Source organism: Lytechinus variegatus, chromosome 10 (genome assembly GCF_018143015.1).
Source record: "Lytechinus variegatus isolate NC3 chromosome 10, Lvar_3.0, whole genome shotgun sequence".
Lineage (NCBI taxonomy): Eukaryota > Metazoa > Echinodermata > Echinoidea > Temnopleuroida > Toxopneustidae > Lytechinus > Lytechinus variegatus.
In genome coordinates, this window is record NC_054749.1 from 6,012,796 (window position 1) to 6,036,402 (window position 23,607).

Below are 23,607 nucleotides of genomic sequence, written 5' to 3' on the forward strand. Positions count from 1 at the left end.
CAAAGGCCGGCTTTTCTTGTTTTGTTTACGATCGTACAACTACAAGCTAAGATCACCTGCGAGTTGAAATCGAGTAGACCTAAAAGTAAGACTGAGACAGAGAGGTAAAGCAGTGTCTAACTCTAAAATGGATTCACCCGTAGAGAAGAAAGCAAAGATGAATAATGGAGGTGAGGCTGAGGAGTATATTTACTTTCTGCAATTCTGCGTAGCTCTTATTAGCATGACATGTCATTGTCATGGTTGTTTAGACTTGAGTTTTGTTTTTAGCTGAGACGGAAGAGAGTGATGTGATGACAATTGACATGAATGATGTGGTCATATGCCCTGGATTCTGGAATGCATTTGAATGTGTGTGCAGATCGGGTGTAGATCTAACTTGTACTTAGGCCTAACTTTACGCTTTAGATTAATTTCTTAGTCTAACGTTAGATCTGACTTACGATTACGAAGTTAGTGTTAAAATACGGATTATTGTGCGAGTGATATTACTGAAATTGAAAAAAAATGTTAACGTTATCTGGATGTGGCCTACTACAACAAGATGAAGATCTAAGGTTACATTAATACTAACTTAGATGATAGATCTAGAAGAAATTTAGACTCCAAAGGCGCAGCCAGTAATACAGCCTGTAATTTGTAATTGTATCATTCATCAGAGTGATCAGCAGAGCTACCAAGTCTCACGCATTGTGCGTGAGAGTCACGCATTCAGGGTCCGTCTCACGATCTCACGCATGGCACCTATTTTTCTCACGCATCGGGACCCAACAGAAAAAAAAGAGAAAAAGTAGCATTATTCGCTAGATTATACGACTGGACGACCGCTTTCGCGTCTAGCCCGGCATGCGAGACGAAGGTCAGCGCACAGCTAGTAGGTGATACGATGAACCGCATGGTTTTGTATTTTGTAGTATGGATCGATATCATAATGAAGCCCATATCTGATGCGCGCGCTTTTTCGCAACGTACGAGTGTAATTACTGGCCGCGCGCGCGCTTTTTCGCAACATACGAGTGTAATTACTGGCCGCGCGCGCGCAGAGATGCCGAATCATGAAAATCTCACGCATAACATTTTTTTAACTTGGCATCTCTGGATCAGTTTTTAAGTTTTCCAAGGTTGGACGAGGGGCATTCTGACTTTCTGTAGCATTCTGTATGTACCACGGAGAGGACCTCCATTTGTACTCCTAAATTTCCATTCCAAAGCATAAGCTTAGCAATATGCATTTTCATCTTATTGAGAGAAAAAAAGAAAGCATAGCAATTTAGAATTTTCTTATCAAGAAAAAAGAAAGTAGGCCTAATCCATTCCAAAGCTTTGCACATATTTTTTGTTATGCCTCTGCTACCTCTGTGCAAGCGCACCTGTGCTGACGGGCTAGCTGCGTGCACGTATGCCCGTTCCATAGGGATGCATACACACTCATACGTTGAAGGTGACCCATTCCAAGGACCCCCCTTTTTAAAAAAATCATTTGTAGTTTCGAAGCCTGTTCTGAAGACCCTCCTTTTTACAAAATAAGCTCATTCCAAAGCCCCCGATTTTTGTCTTGCCTGCGGCACATATCTACCACTGGTCGCGTGCCCCCCGGGCTAAGGACTAAGACTAACTAACGAGTAACGTTAGACTCTAACTTTTTTAAGTAAGTTATAGATGAAGTGTTTAAGTAGTCAAGTGGAGCAGCGTAACTTAGTTAACTTAAAGCTAGAGTGCCTGTTTAGAAAGATCGTAAATCTCAATGATTCCTGCTTATGCTGAAACATGTCTAACGAAAATCTGACACTAGACTATAGATCTAGTGTTGTGTGTCAGCATGCCTTACAAGTAACAGAGCTCTGTATTCAGTGCAGGTGTGAATATGTTAGTTAATGCTCATGGCCCTGGGGAGGGGTTGCTAGGGGTGCATGTGTTATTCTCCATAGACAGCGCCCCTTGGAATTCTGGTAGACGTGGCAAAATGACCTTCCTTTTTTTTTTTTTTTTTTTGCTCGTCAAATTTCTTTGCACCAAAATTACCTTCTTTTTGCAGTGAAGCCTATTTTTTTTTTTTTTTTTTGGGGGGGGGTTGTCGGATCAGCAAAAGTTGTTCCCAGGGCCCCATTAATGCCAACAGCAATCAACATGTTCCCACCCGTCCAATGTACAAGGTTGCTACATGTACATTAATGTACATAACCTTATCCTTGGGAAGTATCCCAGGGCTGTAAGCCTGTGTGTTATGAGGTTGGCTTTCTTTTTGAGGGGGGGGGGGTATATTCTTTTGTTCTAGTCATACTTGATATTTTTTGGTAGTCAGATCCTACTATAGATATTCATCATATGCCTTGCCCCAAAACTGAATTATATTCTTTATTTTTTTTTTCTAATTTAAAGGAGAGTCTAGTGAGCTACATTTTTTGTGGGCTTTCAATTATTATGTATGGGGGTATGATGTACATGTACATGTAGCTCTATGTACAGATCTAAGGAATGGTGCTAGTACTAAGGTACATGTACAAAGAAAAAAAGGCACTTGTATTAAGAGTTCAACAGTATCACACCTACACAAATGCAGGGCTGTCGCCAGGGGGGGTGCGGAGGGTGCGAACGCACCCCCTTCAGAACCAAAAAAAAAAAACGGAGGGGGGGGGTAAGCCAGTATCCTTCACAGACACCGAAACTGCATTGAGGAACAATAGGCATGTTGACCAGTATGTACTTTCTATATCCATTCTGGCCGGCGGGCTATATAACTGCATGAAATTGAGTTAATACGTTGTTTTTTGTGTTTTTGTGTTTTTTTTTCATAAAAAGCACCCCCCCCCCTAGAAAAAAGCTGGTGACGGCCCTGACAAGTGTAAATGTTTGTTAGAGAGAGAGGGGATATTGCCAGAAAAGAAAACATATTTTATTGTTTGATGATTATTAATTTGTCTCTTCCTTTTATTAATTTCTGTTTTCTTTAATAGACCTTTCTTTCTTTCTTGTTTTTATTTATTACTCTTATTATTATTACGTTATTATTATTATTTTTCATTATTATTATCATTATTAGTGTTATTGTTATCATCATCATAATCCCTACTATTTTTATTTCAATTCATTCATTCATTTATGATTGTATTTTATTACTTTTTAAGGGGGAGGATCCAGATTTCCTGTATGCCATTTAAATCTACAGTAAAATAGTTAAAAACAAGATTTTGTAAATTTTCTACAACATTGTACAGTAGACCACTGGTTGTGTCCATAATATATGAAAATATTACCCTTTATCATAAAGTCTACATGTATCTAAGCTCTATACATGTACCGTTTTAATGTGCAAATCGTACTGCAAATATTTAGAATACCGGTAGATGAATATATAAAGGAAGGATTGAATGAATGAATAACTTAAGTACAGCTATAATTAAAAAGCAAAACAAACAAACACATAAATGAATGAATAAATGGATATTGAAATGATAAAAAATACCTAGTAGATCAATAAATAAGAGAAGAATATTGAATAAACATAGAATGAAATGAATAATGAATGATTAATTAATACTTTCCTAAATACATATTATGACTCATTAAAAAAGTGAATTTCAATGTAAGTTAAAACTTTTAATGTAGTAATATATATCTTGATTAATAAAGGCCTAAATAGATTCTTGATAAATGGATGAATAGGCCTAAATAGTATTGATTTGCATTTTTGATTAATTTATTTTTTTTATTAATTGATTATTCATTTATTTTATTATTTTTTAATTATTATTATTAGTAGTAGTAGTATTTTTTTTTTTTGGGGGGGGCTATTTATCAGTTTAAAATGAATGAAAATTGAAGTCATGATACACCAGTTAGCAGTCCGGGGGGGGGGGGGGGTGGAGAAAAAGGTTACCCAAGGAATTACGCAAATACCATGTGTACATAGTACTTTGCACTGTGTGTGTCAGACTCAGGATATATGCAGAATGTATGCATCTGTGTGAAAATGAGCTCTTATTGGTTTGAACACTGAAAGAGCTACCTGTAGGTGAGTTCAGTTCAGTCCAGTGCCAGATATCAACAAGTAATGTCGTGCTAGAGTGCTTGTGACTGGTATGTACATGTATTGTTGTTTTCTAGACAAGAGATTCACAATCTTTATCATTATTACATCGATATCCATAATCTGGATAAGATTTTAAAAGAATCTGGGAAAGGGGAGGAGTAACCTTACCTCCAAAGAAAATTATATGCATCTAATTTAGGTATGTCATACATGTACATATGTAGATTGTAAGTTAGCTGTATGAAGTTTGTGATTGTATTTTATTTCATTATTTCTTCAGATAATTGCACCATATTCTGGTTTGGATTTCATTTTTAAGTTATAGCAATGTTATATTGTTCAACTGAACAAATGTGTAGGATAATAACAGTGATGTATTGCATCGCGTTATGATGTAAAGGAATTGAAGTGCAATGTTTACATGTAGGATTCTTTCTCTTTCTCTCTCCCTCTCTCTCTCACTCTCTCACTTCTGCAATTTGCAATCTCATTGCACTGTGTCTTGCTAGTAAAAATCCACAAAATTGATTATTTTTACCATATGGTTACACTTTACAATTCATATAAATGCTGAAATGTTGTCAGCCTTCCTTAGATCCACCCATTTAATCCTTTCACAGTTATATAGGGAGACCGGGGTTAGTTGGAACATGGGGTAAGTTGAAACATTGTACTTTTCTTTAATGCCTGTAAAATAAATTTATGCAATACTGCCCTCAATTTATTGCAATAATGATTCAACACTGTTGTATTATTAATAGCAATAAATTGTGGGCAATATTGCATAAATTTATTTTACAGGCGTTAAAGAAAAGTACAATGTTTCAACTTACCCCATGTTCCAACATACCCCGGTCTCCCCTACATGTATGCTGAGAACTATTAGTCATGTGATGATGATCTGTCCTTTGATTGTTCTTGTGATTTTATATTCTTCCACCTATGTGACCTGCTGTCAACTAGCACTATGATAAAAGCAGAGTTCAAAGTGATTCCATTAACATTGTCTACCGTATCATTAATATAATTTCGCTTCAGTGTTACAGTGGGTTTATTAGATATAGAATTGAGAACAAAACCTATGAATTTTTAGTTTTTGACAATTGCATATTACATGTAAGGTATTTGTAATATGTTAGTAACATTTGTCACATAGCCTTCAAGCCTAGTCATGACATGTGTCGGGGGGAGGGGTGGGGGCAACTGTGCCCTTGCTAATTTCAAAGTAGATAATAATAATAAATGGAAAAGGAAGAGGAAAAAGTGAGAAGAAAAATGGAAGAGGATACAAAGGAGAGATATATAAGTTGTGTAAATCCATCTTACCCTGTATTATGTAATTCAATTAAGAAAAAAAGGTATCTTGCCCCCCCCCCCTTCCCCCAATCAGAATACCCTAGGGCCGCTCCTGCCTACATGTACATGTACAGTATACATGTGAATGGAATCGTATGATTCTGATAACACTTGTACATACATAGAGCACCAGGTTTCGTACAGATATAAAAATCAATACGAGTTCATTGTGTTGGTGAGTAGCAATTGGGATTGTTTGTTTTAAAGACAAGCATGACCTACTTTTACATTGAAGGTTACTAACTGGATTCCAATGACATAAGCATAGGGGTAAAGCAGCCCTATTAAATTGGGAGGGGGGGGGGTGGTTATATGAATATGATGGCCCCAATAATAAGATAAATTTTGTAATATAAAATATTAGGGTGTTATAAAACCAAGTCACCTACATATAGTTGTTTCTTTCCCCCCAAAGGCCTATTCCTTTAGACTTATTTTATCACTTTAGAAATTAATTTGGATGGGGGGAGGGGTGGCTATCCCCTATAGCACCATTACTTGCCTGACATTGCATTCAGATTATTTTCAGCATCTTCTGACCCAAATTCCAGCTAAAGGTACTGGAGTACATCACCTTGTCTATGTGATATGGTTACATGTAGTAGTAATCAGGTGCCTGTCTTACAAAGAGTTGCGATTGATCCGATCAATCGCAACTATGGAAAGCCAGCAAAGTCAACATGTAAAATGCATGTTTGTGTTCAAAAGAATCTCTAAATATGAATGTATATCCATAAATTCATTGATTTCTTGACAATTTGATGTGTACTCCTTTGTTTACAAAGGGCATTTTCAAACTTCCTGTAGAAATTATGACACAGATGGATTTATGATTGATTGGATCAATCGTAACTCTTTGTAAGACGGGGCCCTGGAATTCAATTTTAGCTCTGTTGACAGCTCTGCTTTGGTAATTACAGTAATGTAAAAACTATGTTATTTCTGAGCAATGATGCCTACTTCTCATAAATGGGCCTCCCTGTTGGAATTTGGTTTGCTTGTTGCTATGTCTGGCAAACTTTCAGACAGACCCTCAGGTTGTGTAGAACAATCAATAGCCATTGTGATTCATGCCTGAATGGTTTCAGGGAGGAATCATAGGTATGCACCCAGGATTACATACATTCTTAATTCTGAAGATGGTGACTTCATGGATGTGCAGTTCCATGACACATGTAACTTCTGAGAAGCTAGCAGGTACATTGTACATTTATCCCCCTAGCTGTTTGAGCCATCATTTCTTCATGTTGCAGAGCTGCTTGCTAAGAAGGAAACTTTTCATATTCTTCCTATCCTCTGCAGATGCAATGGCTACTGTACCTGCGAATGGGACCATCAATGGGGCGGTCAATGGAACCACCAAGGCAGTGATCAATGCCAATGGCGACGGGAGCCGCTGGTTTGGACACCAATCTTTACAGGAGAATGACCCCGAGATGTATGCCATCATCTTGAAGGAGAAGGAACGTCAAAGGAAAGGCCTAGAGTTGATTGCATCGGAGAACTTTCCGAGCAGAGCCGTCCTCGAGGCCCTCGGTTCTTGCCTTCAAAATAAATACTGCGAGGGTTACCCTGGAAACAGGTGGGTAGCTCTTGGTAAAATTAATCCAGGGATATTTATTTTAATTCTTCTTAATTCAATTTTAGGCTTGATTCTTTTTTTATTTATTTATTTTTTTGGTGGGGGAAGTGAATTCCATTAACATGTATGTAAGTACCCTCCCCCGGCCCCCTTTGCTTCAGTTGGAACCAAAATTTATATTGAATATATTTTCTTTTGTGATTTATATCCATATTGATTGGAATTGTTATGTAGCTGTATGTACATGTAAAGAGCTCCACTATCATTTTGATAATTATATTTTATTTTTTGTCAATTTGTATTTTATTGATTAAAATATGAGATATTTTGATCTCGATGACTGAATACCGTACCGTAACTAAAAGCCCACGTGTTTTCCCTAACCAGATACTATGGCGGTACCCAATTCTTTGATGAAATGGAGCGTCTGACCCAGAAGAGAGCTTTAGCAGCCTTTGGGCTAAAGGAGGAGGAATGGGGGGTCAATGTCCAGCCCTACTCTGGCTCTCCAGCAAACTTTGCCGTCTACACCGGGGTCATCGGTCCTCACGGGCGCATCATGGGTCTTGATCTTCCGGACGGCGGCCATCTTACCCACGGATTTATGACGCCCAAGAAGAAGATTTCTGCCACTTCGGTGTTCTTTGAATCCATGCCGTACAGGGTGAACCAGGAGACTGGACTCATTGACTATGATGCCCTTGCTGTGAATGCTCGATTGTTCCGTCCTCAAATGATCATTGCTGGTGAGTCTATCAAACTACAATTTTCCCTTAACCCTAAGTACCTGTAGGCTGGTCTATTGTGGTAGATCATAAAACCGGAAAGCACTCCTAGTACCAATGAGGTCCAAACATTAACATGTATGGACCTCATAGGCGACATTACCCAAAAATATGGGTTAGACAATGCTGTTCTGATTTCCAACCCAAGACTTTGGTAAATGTACGCCTTAATACAAATTGGAGTTACGTGATATGACTTTCATTTGTTGGGGAGACATTAAAAGTATTAATTAAGTAGTTCAAATTAAAATATATTATCATTAAACTTACATTTCAGGCCCTTTTTGTTGATTTTCGGTGAGCGTTCCACACAGCTGCGACGAGTGATCAACTCCGAAGTGATACGCGAACTGGTCAGCTGATCGGTCAGGTGATCGGTAGATTATCTTTTTGTCAGACGTTCATAATTTATGTAAAGCGTATCAATCTTCAGTATCTTGATTCCAAAGTATCAGTATTGCAGATAAATGTCATTATTGATTGGAATCAGTGGCGGATCGGGGGGGGGGGGGGGGTGGGGGTGGGGGTGAGCATTTCTGCCCGATCCCCCTATTGAGATTTGTAGTAAATATTTTGGAATTAAATACGTTGTTCATACTAGTTATGCGACCCCTCCCTTATGATGATCACAGCATTATTTGTAATGGGGATATTTCGTTCATAATTATTCTTGTCTCTTCTTTCTCCTTTTTAGCCTTTTTTTGCTTGTTAAAACCTTTTTTCGCTTGTTAAAACCTTTTTTCCTTTTTTTTTGGGGGGGGGGCTCGCCAAATTTTACGTGGGTCAAAATTACCTTCATTTTTTTAGTGACAATCTTTTTTTTATTTTTTATTTATTTATTTATTTTTTTTTGGGGGGGGAGGTTGCCAAATATCACGCGAACGTTTGTCAGCTTTTACTGTTTTATTCGACTTATAATCAAATATTAAATGGGGCTTACCACAGTTTTTTTAAAGTCAATTCATAAGAATATTCCTCCTCGGGATTTGAGCTTTCTTTCATGAAATATCAATTTTTTTCATGATTACCAAAAATACTTAAAATTTTTTATCGGTGTATGCCTATAAAGCTTTAGCTCATGCGTTGCGCCTGCCATATTTTAATGCTGATCAACTTTATGCTTTTAATGAATTCCTAAAAACAATAAATTCTCAGATCATCAATTTTGTCGCAATCGAATAATTCGATTGCGTCTCTCTATCAGTTTTGAATATTCATAAAAAATATCAGCTCGTGCTTTTTGCTCATAATATTTTGATTAGTAAATTCTTCTCTTATATAATCGAGTCGGATAGATAGATAACTAGAGAGAGAGAGTTGGGGGGGGGTCCCTCAGCTACTTGTCCTCGCTTATTTGTTATTATTTGTTATTATGCTCATGTTGTGAGAGCTTTGTGTTTTCACATTTTTTTCTTTTTCAACCTTTTTATTGTCTCGGAGCTTCCCTCTATTTCTTTACACTATATTATAATGTAGTCCTGTTTCAATCATTGGCGGCGGAAGCCCCAAATTTTAGGAGGGGACAACCTAAAAAATTTTGACAAGCAAAAAAAAAGGCTCTCAACCCAAACATTTTAGGGGGGACGTAGGAAAATAAATTGACAAGCAAAAAAAAAAAAGGTCAACAACAAATTTAGGGGGGAACGTCCCCGCTTCCGCCGCCTATGGTTTCAATTCTTTTTTTGTTCTCATTTCAATGAAAACATCATTATTAAACTGACGTACATGTAGAAGACTTTATTACGAAATTTTGACATTGTTTTGTTTCATTTGTTTGGCTTTCTTTTTTTCTTCTCATCTTCTTTTTCTTCTTACTTTTTCCCTTTCCTTATTTTCTCTTCAGTATTTCATTTTATGAGGTATCCGCCAATTTATACAACACCAAGCATATAGAGGCGGATAATCAGTGAGGGAGCATGACGGTGTGCCGCTCTAAAAAAAAGGAGGAATATTGGAAGAAAAAAAAAAGAAGGATGGGGAAAAAATAAAGAAAAAAAAAGATGATGATGGCAATGACGATGATGAAAATTATCTTGGTGATGATGATGGTTGTGGTGACGGTTGTGGTGATGATGATGGTGATGCTAATGATAGTGGTGATGATGATGATGATGACGAGATGTAATTTTGTTATTTTGTCTTTGAAAAAATTATGTAGTGCAAAGTTGAATTCATTTAAAGTTTATTATGAAAATAGCAGAAAAAAATTGGTATGCGTTCGAGGAAAATCCATCCCCCACCAATCTTTTTCAAAGGTAAGATTTTTTTTTTGCCCGGGGGGGGGGGGGCCACTTCCATTCACGAGTGGATACCATGCGCGACCATGGGGTCTCGAAAAGCACCCTAAACACGTAATTTCCATATTCTGAAAATGCACCCCTTAACAAGTATTGGCGTGTGAAACCCTACCCTTAACAAGTATTGGAAACAAAACGATACTCTTGGCAAATATTCCCTGAAATGAACCCCTAAACAAGTACAGAAATGTTTTATTGTTACGGGTCCTTCGGTCGTCGGCTTTACCTTATTTGGTTTAGTACGACCCCACCTTCTACACCTCGCGCAAATCGGACTCTAAACACGAAGTGTTGGAGCAATTAAAAAGGACATCCTTTATAAAACATTTTGATTTTGTTTTATCATCCCCGCAAATTAGACCCTAAACACGACGGTTTTCCTAGCGAATTAATAGATACCCTTTTTTCGTTATTTTTGTGTTTTTGACACCCTTATCACGTTACGTAGGTAACGTGCCCTATCGTGAAAAGGACATCCTTTTTTTGGTCGCGCATGGTATCCACTCGTCAATGTAAGTGCCCCGGCCCCCCGGGTTTTTTTGTGACGGCGTAGGCCTTTGCAAGCAGCTATTATTATGGTAAAAAAGTAAATGAAATGTCAAGAAATACATGATAATGATTTTTATGGTACATTTTAGTAGGCCTATATCAATTCATACTTGTTATCAAAAAGAAAAAAGTGGGTCGTTACGGACCATTAAAAATGGGAAATTTGGGCATTTTATATTTAGGATAGAGCAACTGCTCGTTATAGACGTCACAATAAATCAAGCATTCTAAATTCTATCAACTCCATTTTTTGTCAAATAACACCTTCATCGATATTTTGGAATGACTTTTCTCATATTTTCATCATCTTTTTATCAGGGTGAAATTCCCCTTTAATTTACAAAACAGATTCGCAAACAATATCAAGAGTAGTGGGAGGCAAGGGTGGAAATCTAAGGTAGGGGACCAGGGGCTGGAAAACAGGCAAAAAAAAACAAAAACAAACTAACAAAAAAAAAAGAAGGTTTATCACCCCCAAAAGAAGGTCGTCTCGTCCAAAATACATGTTTTACTTCGATTTAAATGATGTAGGCCTATTTCTTTCCATCATATATAAAAGAACAAAAATAGTAGGGGGACATTTGATAATGTGCCCCTACTATTTTGGGTTAGGGGGAAGTGTCCCCCTGGGATTTGCGCCCATGTGGGTGGGGGGTGCTGCACCTCCTTTCGGAATCATTATGGAACAGTGTGAATAGTCGCTGTGATTTCGATCTCATACCTATAAAAAAAATAGAACAAAAGAACGCCTTGACCACAGGCCAAAATGCCTAACAATTTTTCCGCGGCATTAACAACTCTCGTAAGGGGCGCTCCATTTATAAATAGAGTTGCATGTGTAGCTGTCTATGGCAACAGAATCCATCGCAGAATTGAAGCCAGAAGCGTGGGAATTTGGCAGAAAATTCAAGAAAAGAACCGGTGAGTACCGATTTAAGAGTAATTATATATTCATTAACATTTATTGAATCATAAGAATAAAGATTTTTTACGGAAAGAAAGCTTAGTTCTAAGCTAGGGCTGCCCAAATGCGCGTGAGTGGAGTCTCAGTTTCTTAACACGGGTAAGTATTGCGGTGTCGCCTAGAGTGCCGGAAAGGGTCCTCCAGGCCCCTTCCCTTGGCCGTCGACCTTGTGATCATGTAAAAAATTGACAATCATGTCGCCGATGAAGTGAATTTGGGCTCAAAACGTAATTTGCTTTTGATTTTTACATCTAATCATTTTGAGTAATTTTGGGTCTGACATGCACCCAAATGATACACAACTTTGGAGTCGAATACCCGGTTGTCGGACTTGTTGCGCACATCTTGATATGACGATAAGGGATCAAGAAGTGGCTTGCCACAAGTTACGTAGATGTTCGTCATCATACGCTGGCTAAATTGTTCAGATATTCACCTGTCAAGAGCCATGTGCAGGTGATATTTGTAGTACATAAGCCAGTTGAATTACCTGGTAAAGCACTCAAAGGCCACGTGCCACTTATGCATGCAGGTGGTATCATTTGTGCTATGATTACTAATCTCGCAATAAGAGTGAGTGCTACTACAACCCAAAGTATATTCTTTCTTTGCAGGTCAGTTGCTGGACTGGGAAAATATTACTCAAGGGATCTCAGCAAATTTGCCCCGAAATGCCTCCAATCCCTTGAGCATTTGATCCCCCCCCCTGTGGTCCAATGTAACTTAGACCGTGTAGCAAATTGTGCTTGAGATCCCCAAATCAGCTCCAGAAAAGAACAAATTATTTTTCCACTGGCACTGGATGACAAAAGATCATTTATCACTCCTTTCGTCATTTTTCTCTTACTAGGTATGAGCTGTTATCCTAGGAATCTTGATTACAAGAGATTCAAGGAGATTGCTGCTGAGAACGATGCTTACCTCATGGCTGATATGGCCCATGTCAGCGGTCTGGTCGCTGCAGGAGTCGTAGCCAACCCCTTCGAGTACTGTGACATCGTTACAAGCACGACACACAAGACTCTTAGAGGACCTCGATCAGGGATCATCTTCTATCGCAAAGGTAATACAAATTTTAAAAGTCTTGACCCACTTGTGACCTTTTTGTCCAGTTTCAATGGACTTGCTGCAGTTACCAATGTCGCATCATTGTTAGTGAAAAACAGACACTCTGAAAATTGGCTATATCTCATTACCGGTAAACATATGATTCTAGATTTTAGCTCTTTTTTAGTACCATAGTATATACCCCTATGTGCCCCCACTGAATAAGAAAGATAATACTCAAGATTTATATTGATAGTGCACTTTCCATCTAAATTACATTCTCAAGGTGCTTGACTAATGGGGGTGGGGGCACCTCCTCTCCCCTTCATGACCCTTGGCATGAGTCATCTTTTGAAAATGTGTATTTATCAGTAATGTTGCAGGGGACTTTTATTTCTACTGTTGTAAATGCTTAATCCGTTGAATACTGAATTCTGTCATTCTCATAGATTTTGTACAGGTATAACCCGGTTCCAGTTGGCAATGGGTTAATATCACCTCTGTGCGAGACAGGTGCACTAGTATCAGTATGTCTACTCAGGAATTTTCAAGGCTTGGAGGGGAAGTGTGAATAATGTAAAGACGCTTTGGTTAGGCCATCACCTAGTGAGATAATTTCTTGACTCATTTCTTGTATCAGGTGTGCGTAAGGTTCTGAAGAATGGCACAGAGGTGATGTATGACCTTGAGAAACCAATCAATGAAGCCGTCTTCCCCGGTCTTCAAGGGGGACCACACATGCATGCTGTCGGAGGTAAGACCCTTTTCTAAAAGTTTTGATTAATACTAATAAAAATAATGTATTTTACCAAGGTAGCTCCTTTGGTTCCGAAAACTGTTCTCCAGCAGGCCCTGATTAACATTATCCAGGCCGTAGCCTGGCTACCTTGATCGGCCTCTCAAGTATTCGAGCAATTTCTTCCTACTGCTTACAAGCATTCACGCTTACTTAGCAGTCAGGTAAATAAAATCACTACCATTTATCATTTTACCATTACCTCACCTGGGTTTAGTGCAGCACATGTGGGTTTATATCTTGCTGAAGGAAAACACGCCATGGTTCAATGATGAACTGTCAACAACGTGATCCAGACATTTCATCATTTGCAGCATTTTGATTATGCTATCAATTTTGGGTTTGAAAATGGTGTAAAAAAATATATTTTTGTGGTGTACTGATACATGTAGTCTGCGTCAGTGATCACCACATTTATGTATTCATTTTTTGGTATCTGTACAAATTTACTGTCTGCTCTCTTGGTCATGAACCTTATGCTTATCAATTATTACATCTACATGTATCTTTATCTTTTTTATGTGTCTCAAAGTCATGAGTGTTTATATCCTGTATATCAAAAAGGAGATTACCACAAGTAGTCTTAAACGAATAAAACAAATATTGATTGATAACTATTGTCGAATATGAAGGTGTCATTCAATTCCAACAGAAGTTTTTTTTTTATTAAGCACACCATGGGCCTTTATTATATACATAATTTAACATTCAAAATCACATTACATGTTTACATTTCTTTTTCAGACAAATATTCCAAATCAAATTCTCGACAATCTTTTCCTGTTTTATTTCTTATAAGTATATATTTATAAATGGACCAAAAAGCAACTGCAAAAAACAAACCTAATCCGGTTTCCTTTTGAGCTTTATTGGTAAATGCAATTCTGTTATTTGAAGGTCGACATTGTATTCAAACTTATCTATTGTTGTCAAATAGTAAAAGAATCTCTTTAGATTACACTCAATGAAAGCATTTACATTATCTTCGTCCACGCAACAAACAGAAGTATAAGTGTGTGTGTTGTCTTTTTCATTATCTCTCTTGTCTTTTGTGGTATTCAGGCGTTGGTGTTGCACTCTTGCAGGCTTCACAACCAGAGTTCAAGCAGTATGCCCGGGATGTTGTGGCCAATGCGCAAGCCATGGCTGCGGAGTTGATGAAGAGAGGTTACACTATTTGTTCAGGTTCGTTTCTGTGTCGCTTGTCACTTAATTTCATTTATTACACTCCCAAGAAAATTTAAAAGTCAGTCATAAGTCCAAAGTTTGAAATCCAGTTGTACTCTTTAAAATCAAATTTGAATATATTTAGGGCAGGCAAGGTCACTTTCAAACGGGCACATGCTTATATGGGAGCACAAATGGGAAATATTTAAAAAGTCACCTGAAAATACCTTAGGCCAGTTAGGGAGTGGTGAGCCAATTATTAAGCCATCTGAAGAAGAGCATGACCTTGGTGGCCATGGATTAACTAAGGCTGTTTTGTCCACCTTGGACAGGGATGACCCGATTAACATCAAACTGATGGCAATCGTCCTTGCCCCTCCCTCTGCTTTGCACGATTCATTGCTTGTGTCTTCCACCCACCCTCGCCCTCCTGCTGTCATCCTCCGCTTGCTTCTGCCATGTGGTATTTTACCCGGAGAAACCAAGAATGCAATATGCAAAATACAATAACAGAAGAGTATGGGATGCACATAAAAATGAAAAGAATACCAACTCAACTAATGGCTGAGGATAACCAGAATTTTCTTATCCCATGCCAATAAGCCAGTTCGTAGTTCCATTCTGCGCATGATCAGAAGATTCTGCGCATGATCAGAGAAAGGTCATTGGTACTAAATTCACAAGATGGTTTAAAATCAATGAGATAAGCACCAACTTTTATGTCCTGATTATTGATATATTCTTTTGAATTGTGTTTCTCATTCACATCCACAAAGAACAACAATGCGTCCACTGTGACGAACGACTGGTCTTTCAGTTTGCCAAGTACATTGTACAGCATGCTATAATGTGCATTCAAAGTAGAAATACAAAAAAATACCTTCATGGAGTGTTTACTGGTGTGCTATTATAGTCACTTGGTCTATTCAGTTTATTCATCCTGCTATGTAAAGCATGCAAACATAATATCTTGCTTTAAAATCTGCCTATCATAATGAAATAAATGAAAGGTCATTTGACCAAAATTGTCCATGAAGTAACTACGAACTGGTCTATTAGTTATGAGAGTATCTTGTTTTTCTGCAGGCGGAACCGACACACATCTTCTACTCCTTGACCTACGACCCCTTGGACTGGACGGTGCTCGTGGCGAGTTCGTCCTTGAGCGTGTCGGAATCGTTCTGAATAAGAACACGTGTCCGGGAGACAAGAGCGCCCTCAAGCCAGGCGGTCTGAGGATTGGTACCCCGGCCCTCACTTCCAGGAACTTCAAGGTTGACGACTTTATGAGGGTGGTGGATTTCATGGACAGGGGTGAGTAATGTGTCATTACAAAATCATTTTCAGAGATAACGTTGATTGTTTGTATCTGATTGATGATGAACAAGATTTCAAGATCTATTGTGTCATTGCCTTATTTTTAATAGTCAAAGCAGTACTGAGGTGATATGAGTGTCACATTACCATAATTTAAGTAATTCATGAATTTCTTTTATATTGATATCTCCATTGTGTTGCGTCTTTCCATTGCAATGATTATGTTCTAAAAAGATCAGAAACAGCTATGCCCTCTATATCCCAAACTCTGATTAACAAAAATGTTGGCCACATTGAATTTCGAAAATTTGCATTTTTTTTTAATTAACAAAGATGTTAGCCATATTGACCTTTGAAAATTTGTTTTTTTTTTTATTGTGCAGGTTTGAAATTAACTGCAGAGGCAAATAAGAACTGTTCTGGAACTTTGCTGCGAGATTTCAAGACGTACGTCACAACCAATTCAGACTTCCAATCCAAACTCGCTGCCCTGGAAACGGAGGTTGAGTCTTTCGCTGAAAGCTTCCCATTACCGGGTCATGAAGTGTTGTAAAGCATTTATCAAGCTTTTATCGACCAAGTTCTTTGGACCAATCGACCATGGGTGCTTTACAGTGCAGTCTTTGATAAGCAGTTGCATGCTTATTTGTAAGACTAGAGGACTCCTTGAACTAGTGTTCACTTTGAAATTGCATTTCATCAATAGATAACACCTTAGAAGCATGTCATGGTGTATTATGTTGGGACTTTGTTTTATAGTATTCTTCTGAAATTTGTCTTCCCCACCAGTGACAAGTGATTTAAGCCAAGAAAGTGCAACAATCTCATGACATTCTTCTGTTTGGTGAATGTTGTAATCTGAAATATGACTTGTGCTATGTAATCTAGCTATTTCAATGCATTTCTGTCCATTGTCACTGCCTTTTTTAGTTGCATAATACACATCTCAAAGATTCATGTGTATTTGCAACTAAATTACATCAATAAGCGGTTTATGACCTTTTGATTTTGACTGACAAGGTCTCGGCTATTTGCAATGATTTCAATACCCTATTACTAGAGATATCAGTGACAGAGCTGTGAACTTGTACTGATTTTCAGTATTTAGAGTAGTAATGAAAAATGAGAAGAAAAACTGATGATTTTAAGTTTCAGTTTTATATGTTGTCCTTTGTATTTTCTTGAAAATACTGATTTCCTTAGCAAAATATTGATTTTCAGCTGGAGGGGGGGGGGGAATGGATGTGCAAAGTGGTAGCTTAGTTTATGGATATTTACTGTTCACCAGAGGAGCAAATGAGGCTAACAATTTTTTGGAGCACCTTTTACATGATGTAGAAGAGTCCTGAAAAGGGTATTTAAGCTTTCTCAACACAAAATGGCATCTGAATTCTTTTTATTAATGATGAGCAGGTATTCATTATACTCAAGGAGATACAATTCAGGATATTTGACACAAGATGGTATTTAAATCGTTAGTTGAAAGTATATTGTAAAGAAGTTTTGTGGTCTTGTGCCAGCTTACATCTCGTTTAGCCCTGAGTATGTCAGATATCCTAGGATGGCCAGAATTGATATTTAAGTAATAAACTTTGAGGTTTGAATTACACATATTTTATGTATACCTTATGTATAAAAAAACTGACTCTTATGGGGAAAAGTTTAAGTTATATTTTTGTTTTTTATTGTGATGTTGCAATCATGTGGAAATCATCATGTATACTTGTAAATATGTAGTTAAGGCTTGACAATGCCTTTTTTTCTTTTAATTAATGTCTTGATGTTAATAGGCAATGTTTCTGATAGTTTATTTATTTTTCAGTTTTCTTTCTTATTCATTAATCCAATATTATTTTTATTTTACAATAAATTGGATACCTTATACCCTAGTCACATTTGCTCTATGGCAGCAGCAGGGCGAGTAAAAAAACAGCTGTTTTACAATTTTTGTACTCACTTCATATAGTGGTTTGAATAATAATGAAAAATGGCTGTTTTTGACCGCCGTAGAGCAAACGCGACTGAGGTATTAATGCTTTGATGTCATAAAGTGGGTTCCAATGCAATCGATATCTCATATTCATGCACCAAATGTCTTCCATGTGTATATTGTGAATACATGTAGATATGTGATTCAAATTAAATTTGCAAGAATGTGCAAGATTCATTCCAACTTTCTATTGACATTTACTTAATTCTATTTTGCAGTATGGTCTCCATTTAGACATAAAATATTGGCTTAACACTTTCCATGCGATATGCATAGTTGGTTCCACGCGAACTTTGATTTTACGCTCAAACAATGCATCGTTTCCCTGCCTGAAAATAATCCAGCACAGAGGGGTTCAGCCAAAGGGTTCAGCACACAAAGAGTTAAAGACATCACTAAACATGAACTATTCTACTACGTGTACTGTATTGTATGTGTATCCTGGAAACATAATGGCCCGAATTCACAAAGGTGGTTTTGAAAACCCACGGTTGAGTCCATGGTTTATGTAGATTTTCTGTATAAATTACGCTTAACTTAGCGCGTATCGGGCGCGTGTATAAAATGTGTCCAATGCTGATGCGCGCTTTTGTCACAGTGCGCCAAAGTGACGCCTGTTACCATGGTTATATACGCTATTTTATTCATGAGTCCACTGTTTGAAGAGTGGACTCATGAATAAAAACAGTGGACTCATGAATAAAATAGCGTATTTAACCATGGTAACAGGCATCAATTTGGCGCACTGTGACAAAAGCGCGCATCAGCATTGGACATGTTTTATACACGCACCCGATACGCGCTAAATTAAGCGTAATTTATACGCGAAATCTGCATAAACCATGGACTCAACCGTGGGTTTTCAAAACCACCTTTGTGAATTCGGGCCGTATAGTTTACAAACTGAATTTGCAGTCTTCTCTTTCAGATTCAATGGCGGTATTCTGGAATCAGGTTTAACTTTGACCATGATCTAACTCTGTGCCAAAATTTTTATGAATTTGTATGTTTCTTACGTTTATGGTGCTCTTCTCTGATTCATGGATGGTGAAGACAGTCATCTATTTATACTTCCTAGACAATTATGAATGATTTGAGAGCCAAATGAGCTGAAATATTGTATCTCTACTGTTAGTGATTTATGTCATAATTGGCTTTCCATACTTTAACCACAACTTTAAACCCGAGTTTAAGTTCAACCTGACTTCAGAGTACGGGCCATAATCATCTTCTTGTGTACAATTCTGTAGGGGAGCAATTCATGAAACAAATAGTTATTTTCCCTTACAAATTTGCTCTCGGCCAATCAGATACAAGGATTTCAGTAGCTTATAACAATATACAGACAATTGTAAACTGAAATGAGATTCTGAAATGACAGATTTTTCCTTTCTTATGCATTCATGTAACCTCTGCATATGTATGAAGTAGCTTTCGTAAATTTTGTGTGCTCATAATTTCTTTGACCTTGTTACAAACCAAAGTTCTCAATGTCATTCCATAATTATCTGATTATATATCTGATTATGCTTATCTGATTTAAATTGAATTATTCATTATATGCAAGGCAAATATATTTTGAGCTCATGATATCTTTATAGAGTTTGTCGTCAGTTCGTAATGTTTAATGTTGAATAATAATATGAAATATTTTTAGTGCTTAATACACTAAATGTTTCAAAGTGCTGTATATAAACCCCCTTTATTTAACAATTGATGGTGCAACTGCTGACAACCGTTGTGCAACACATATTGTAACCAAATGATTGCACAAGAAATTGTGAAAGCCCCTTTATTACTTAAAGGTCAAATCTACATCAGAAAATGTTGATTTGAATCAATAGAGAAAAATCAGACAAGCACAATGCTGAAAATTTCATCAAAATCTGATGTAAAATGAGAAAGTTATGATATTTCAATGTTTCGCTTTTTTTTAAACAAAATAGTTATATGAACGAGCCAGTTACATCCAAATGAGAGAGTCGATGATGTCACTCACTATTTCTTTTGTTTTTTGTTTGAATTATACAATATTTCAATTTTTACGAATTTGATGATTAGGACCTCCTTGCCTGAAGCACAAAATGTTAAAATAATGGAATTCCACGTGTTCAGGGAGGAATGAAACTTCATTTCACATGACAATGACGAGAAAATCAAAATATTTCATATAATAAAATACAAAAGAAATAGTGAGTGATGTCATCAGTTCCCTCATTTGCATACCGACCAAGATGTGCATATAACTGTTTTGTGAAATGAAGCGAAACTTTAAAATGCCATAACTTTCTTATTTTGCATCCGATTTTGATGAAATTTTCAGTGTTATGCTTTCGAATTGTTCTCTTTTTATTCAAATCAAGTTTTTGTTGGGGTGGACTTGTCCTTTAAGCTTTAGAACATTATGCTGATCAGGTGCTGGAGCATTCAAGTAATTCTTAGTACGACTAGGTTTTCAATCCCAAAGTAAAATAGGAAGACAAGTGTAGGGCCTAGACTATATATCCTATACTTTGACTGTTCAATGTAATGTTACTTTGCCAAAATTTCCACATAATTGTTGGGATTCTGTTTGTTGTATAATAAGATTGAGAGATTGAAGTAATACAGTTTGAAATTGGAATCTAATTATGTCAGACTACCTGATTTGTTGGACTATCAGGTGATACAGATGTAATGATTTTTCTTGAAGATTAAAATTTCTTCATGTATATTTGTGTGCTATGAACCTTGTTTTTTATTAGATCATGGTGACGAGTTCTAAATTTAAGAGTTTGTTGGGTTAATGTCAACAAAGAAGCTTTTGTTCGCACTTACTTACACTTCTACCACCACCTCTGCCAACAACAATTGATTATCAATAACAAAATCTCTGGCACCACCATCGACAGCTATAGAAAATATTTGGGTAAACGACCCAAAATACACCAGCAACAATAACAGCAGCAGCAAGTCTTTAGGTTAATCATGGGCGCAATTAACGCAGTTCAACAGATCCTCTGCTTTTACAGATCCCATCCTTCAAAATAAAAGTAATGCAAAGTGATCGAGCATTTGCTTGTGTAGCCCCCAAGCTCTGTAAAAGCTTACCCCCGGAAGTTAGGAAAGCACCATCCGTAAACAACTTTAAATCAAATCAACGCTCAAAACACATCTATTTAATTAATAACAAGCATTTGAGCAGTCATATAAAGCACAGTAGAATATATTCTTTATGGAATAGTTTCTGCACTCTATAAATTTGTATATTATTATTAACAACATAAAAATACTTATTCACCACTCTCACTAATAACAGTAAAGCCAATAGGAGCAATAGCACAGGGCCGTCGCCAGGGGGGGGGGGTGCGAACGCACCCCCCTTCAGAACCAAAAAAATAAAAAATAAAATAAAAAAAACGGAGGGGGGGGGTAGGGATACTTGAGGGCTCTTTTGAAAAAGATCTGACCGGCGGGCTATATAACTGCATGAAATTGAGTTAATACGTTGTTTTTTGTGTTTTTTTTTTCATAAAAAGCACCCCCCTAGAAAAAAGCTGGTGACGGCCCTGTAGCATGTTACAAAGACTACATATCCAGTTTAGAGAAACAACATATCTTTGAACTTAAAAAAACTACATCGTCTTCACCATTTTCAACAGCATGTCAAAATCAACAGAACAGTCTTAAGGGTTGTAACAACACTGCCACAGTACCTCACTACCACAAACGGTGACGGGTACAAGTCATTCTCCAGATGTGCACTATAATTCAACACTCAAAGATGTTTCATAGCCAATGAAAAACTGCTATTTTCATACCCGATACTTGCTGGAAGATTGTTAATTTGGGCACTTGGATAGATTACGATGTGACGATTGTGAAAAAAACAAGCGTTAGGGTAAGATTAATATAAATGATCTGAAACATAAGGTCAAGAAAATATGAAATGAATGGAAGCTTTTCAAGTAGTCAAAACAAATATTTATTTTCTAGTTTTTAACAATTTCATGTACAGTAAAAATTCAGAATTTGTAAAACTAAGGGTTTATGTTACATAAAGTGATATATGATTTGATTATCAAATTCAGCCTTTAACTCTGCAAGGTGACATTTTAATTTCAAGTATCTAATAGATTTAAGTTCATATTTCTGATTCATTGATTAGAGGAATGAAGTTATAATAAAGTAATCATATTTACATTTGCATTAAGTTTGGTATCTATATGTTTGAAAATGGTCTTTCTTGCAATTATAAAAAAAAAATCATTGGCCATGACGAGTTCCTGTATATACAAAATATAATACACTTAATTTAATGGACAAACGCACAATATTTTTGTAATTTACATTTTTCCACCGCCATAGATGTTTATAACGTGAGAAAGCCACACTACATATGGAAAATTGAACTTATCTAGTATACCAAAAAGTAATCCAATATATACAATTGCTCTCAATATAAGTACAACTACCCTTTGGCAATTATTGCTTTTTACTTAAGAGATGACCTTTCAAACTCCATACATCAACAGGAAAAACAAAAAGGAAAAATAGAGGGAAGGGGGAGGGAATGGGAGAGGAAGGTGTAGATAAAGAGATAGGGAGTGGGAGGAAGGGGAGAGGTAGAAAGAGAGAGAGAGAAATAAAGAAAGTACGAAAGGAAAAAGGGAAAGGTTTGTAGGAGGGAATTGGGGGCAATGACGTTTTGTAAATAGTAGACAACAGGGAGTGCATAATGAATTCTGTTTTCCTTTGAGATCTATATCTTGATTCATAGCAAATAAATATATAATATATAGGATAGAAAACATGTTTATACTAATATATGTTGAAATACTCTTTTGTATTCAATAATGGAGAAACAAACTACAATTTCTTATGTAGTCTGTCCAGAATATCAGAATCTAAATAGATCAAATGGGGGATACTTAAAAAACAGCATGAAGTAGGGATCATCATTTTTGTGCCCCAAGTTCATGATCCCATGCTGGCTGTAACCAACACTGTCCAGTTAAAATGCCAAGCTATATATATTCCTCGCACACATCAGGAAGGTGAAGTAGACTCAGAAGAGAGATTCTTTTATGTATCTTCTCAAGATAATCTGCTTGAAGGTTGAATGTAGATCCCAGATGTCGAATAAAAAGGCCAGAGATGGAAAGATAGGTGTTATTGGATGTTCATGTACAGCTACTCTATATCCAGAGACCGAAGATGATGAAGTTGAAGTTGGTCTTGAATAATTTTCCTACTCTTATACCAAATCATAAGTCGCCGTTTGTAATGATTATGGTTATTAAACGCTCCCACACGAAACTATTCAGCAGCTCAATATTGTTTGCATAGGGCCTATATGAATTAAAATTTTGGCAAGTGATTGAAAAATCCAGTTCATCTCCAGAAAGAGTAGCTCATTAAAATTGTCCAGAACGTCGAAACAAAAATGTATGAATTAGGCGCAAATCTTGCAGCTTTGTTTCCTATTGGAACGTCCGACATGCTCTCGTTGAAATAAAAACATTTTCCATCTTCCAATTTACCAATTTCCATTCTCCTGCTCGTACAGAAGTCTTTTCCTTGCGTGTACAGGTCCCCTATAGGACTCCCTTTCAACATGGCGGTTTTACAGTGTTCCAGGAGGTCGTCACAGAACTCCTCGCAAACGGTCAGGCGCTGCTGGAAATAGAATCGATACTGATGAGGAGAACATATATAACACATGATATAGTTGATGTAGCGTTGGCA

General features: G+C 37.1%; 1 protein-coding gene across 2 annotated transcripts; it reads left to right on the forward strand.

Moving 5' to 3' along the window:
* The first annotated feature begins 21 nt into the window (after window positions 1-21).
* On the forward strand, window positions 22-16,809 carry LOC121422525 (serine hydroxymethyltransferase-like). Of its 2 annotated transcripts, none has more exons than XM_041617658.1 (8): window positions 22-170; window positions 6,689-6,968; window positions 7,356-7,714; window positions 12,414-12,626; window positions 13,251-13,364; window positions 14,469-14,591; window positions 15,660-15,887; window positions 16,274-16,809. In XM_041617658.1, the coding sequence occupies exons 1-8, from the start codon at window positions 128-130 to the stop codon at window positions 16,441-16,443; spliced, it is 1,530 nt and encodes a 509-aa protein (XP_041473592.1). In that variant the 5' UTR covers window positions 22-127; the 3' UTR covers window positions 16,444-16,809. The 2 variants fall into 2 exon arrangements, with proteins under 2 accessions (XP_041473592.1, XP_041473593.1); XM_041617659.1 differs by lacking the exon at window positions 22-170 and adding an exon at window positions 3,984-4,077.
* The last annotated feature ends 6,798 nt before the right edge of the window (window positions 16,810-23,607 follow it).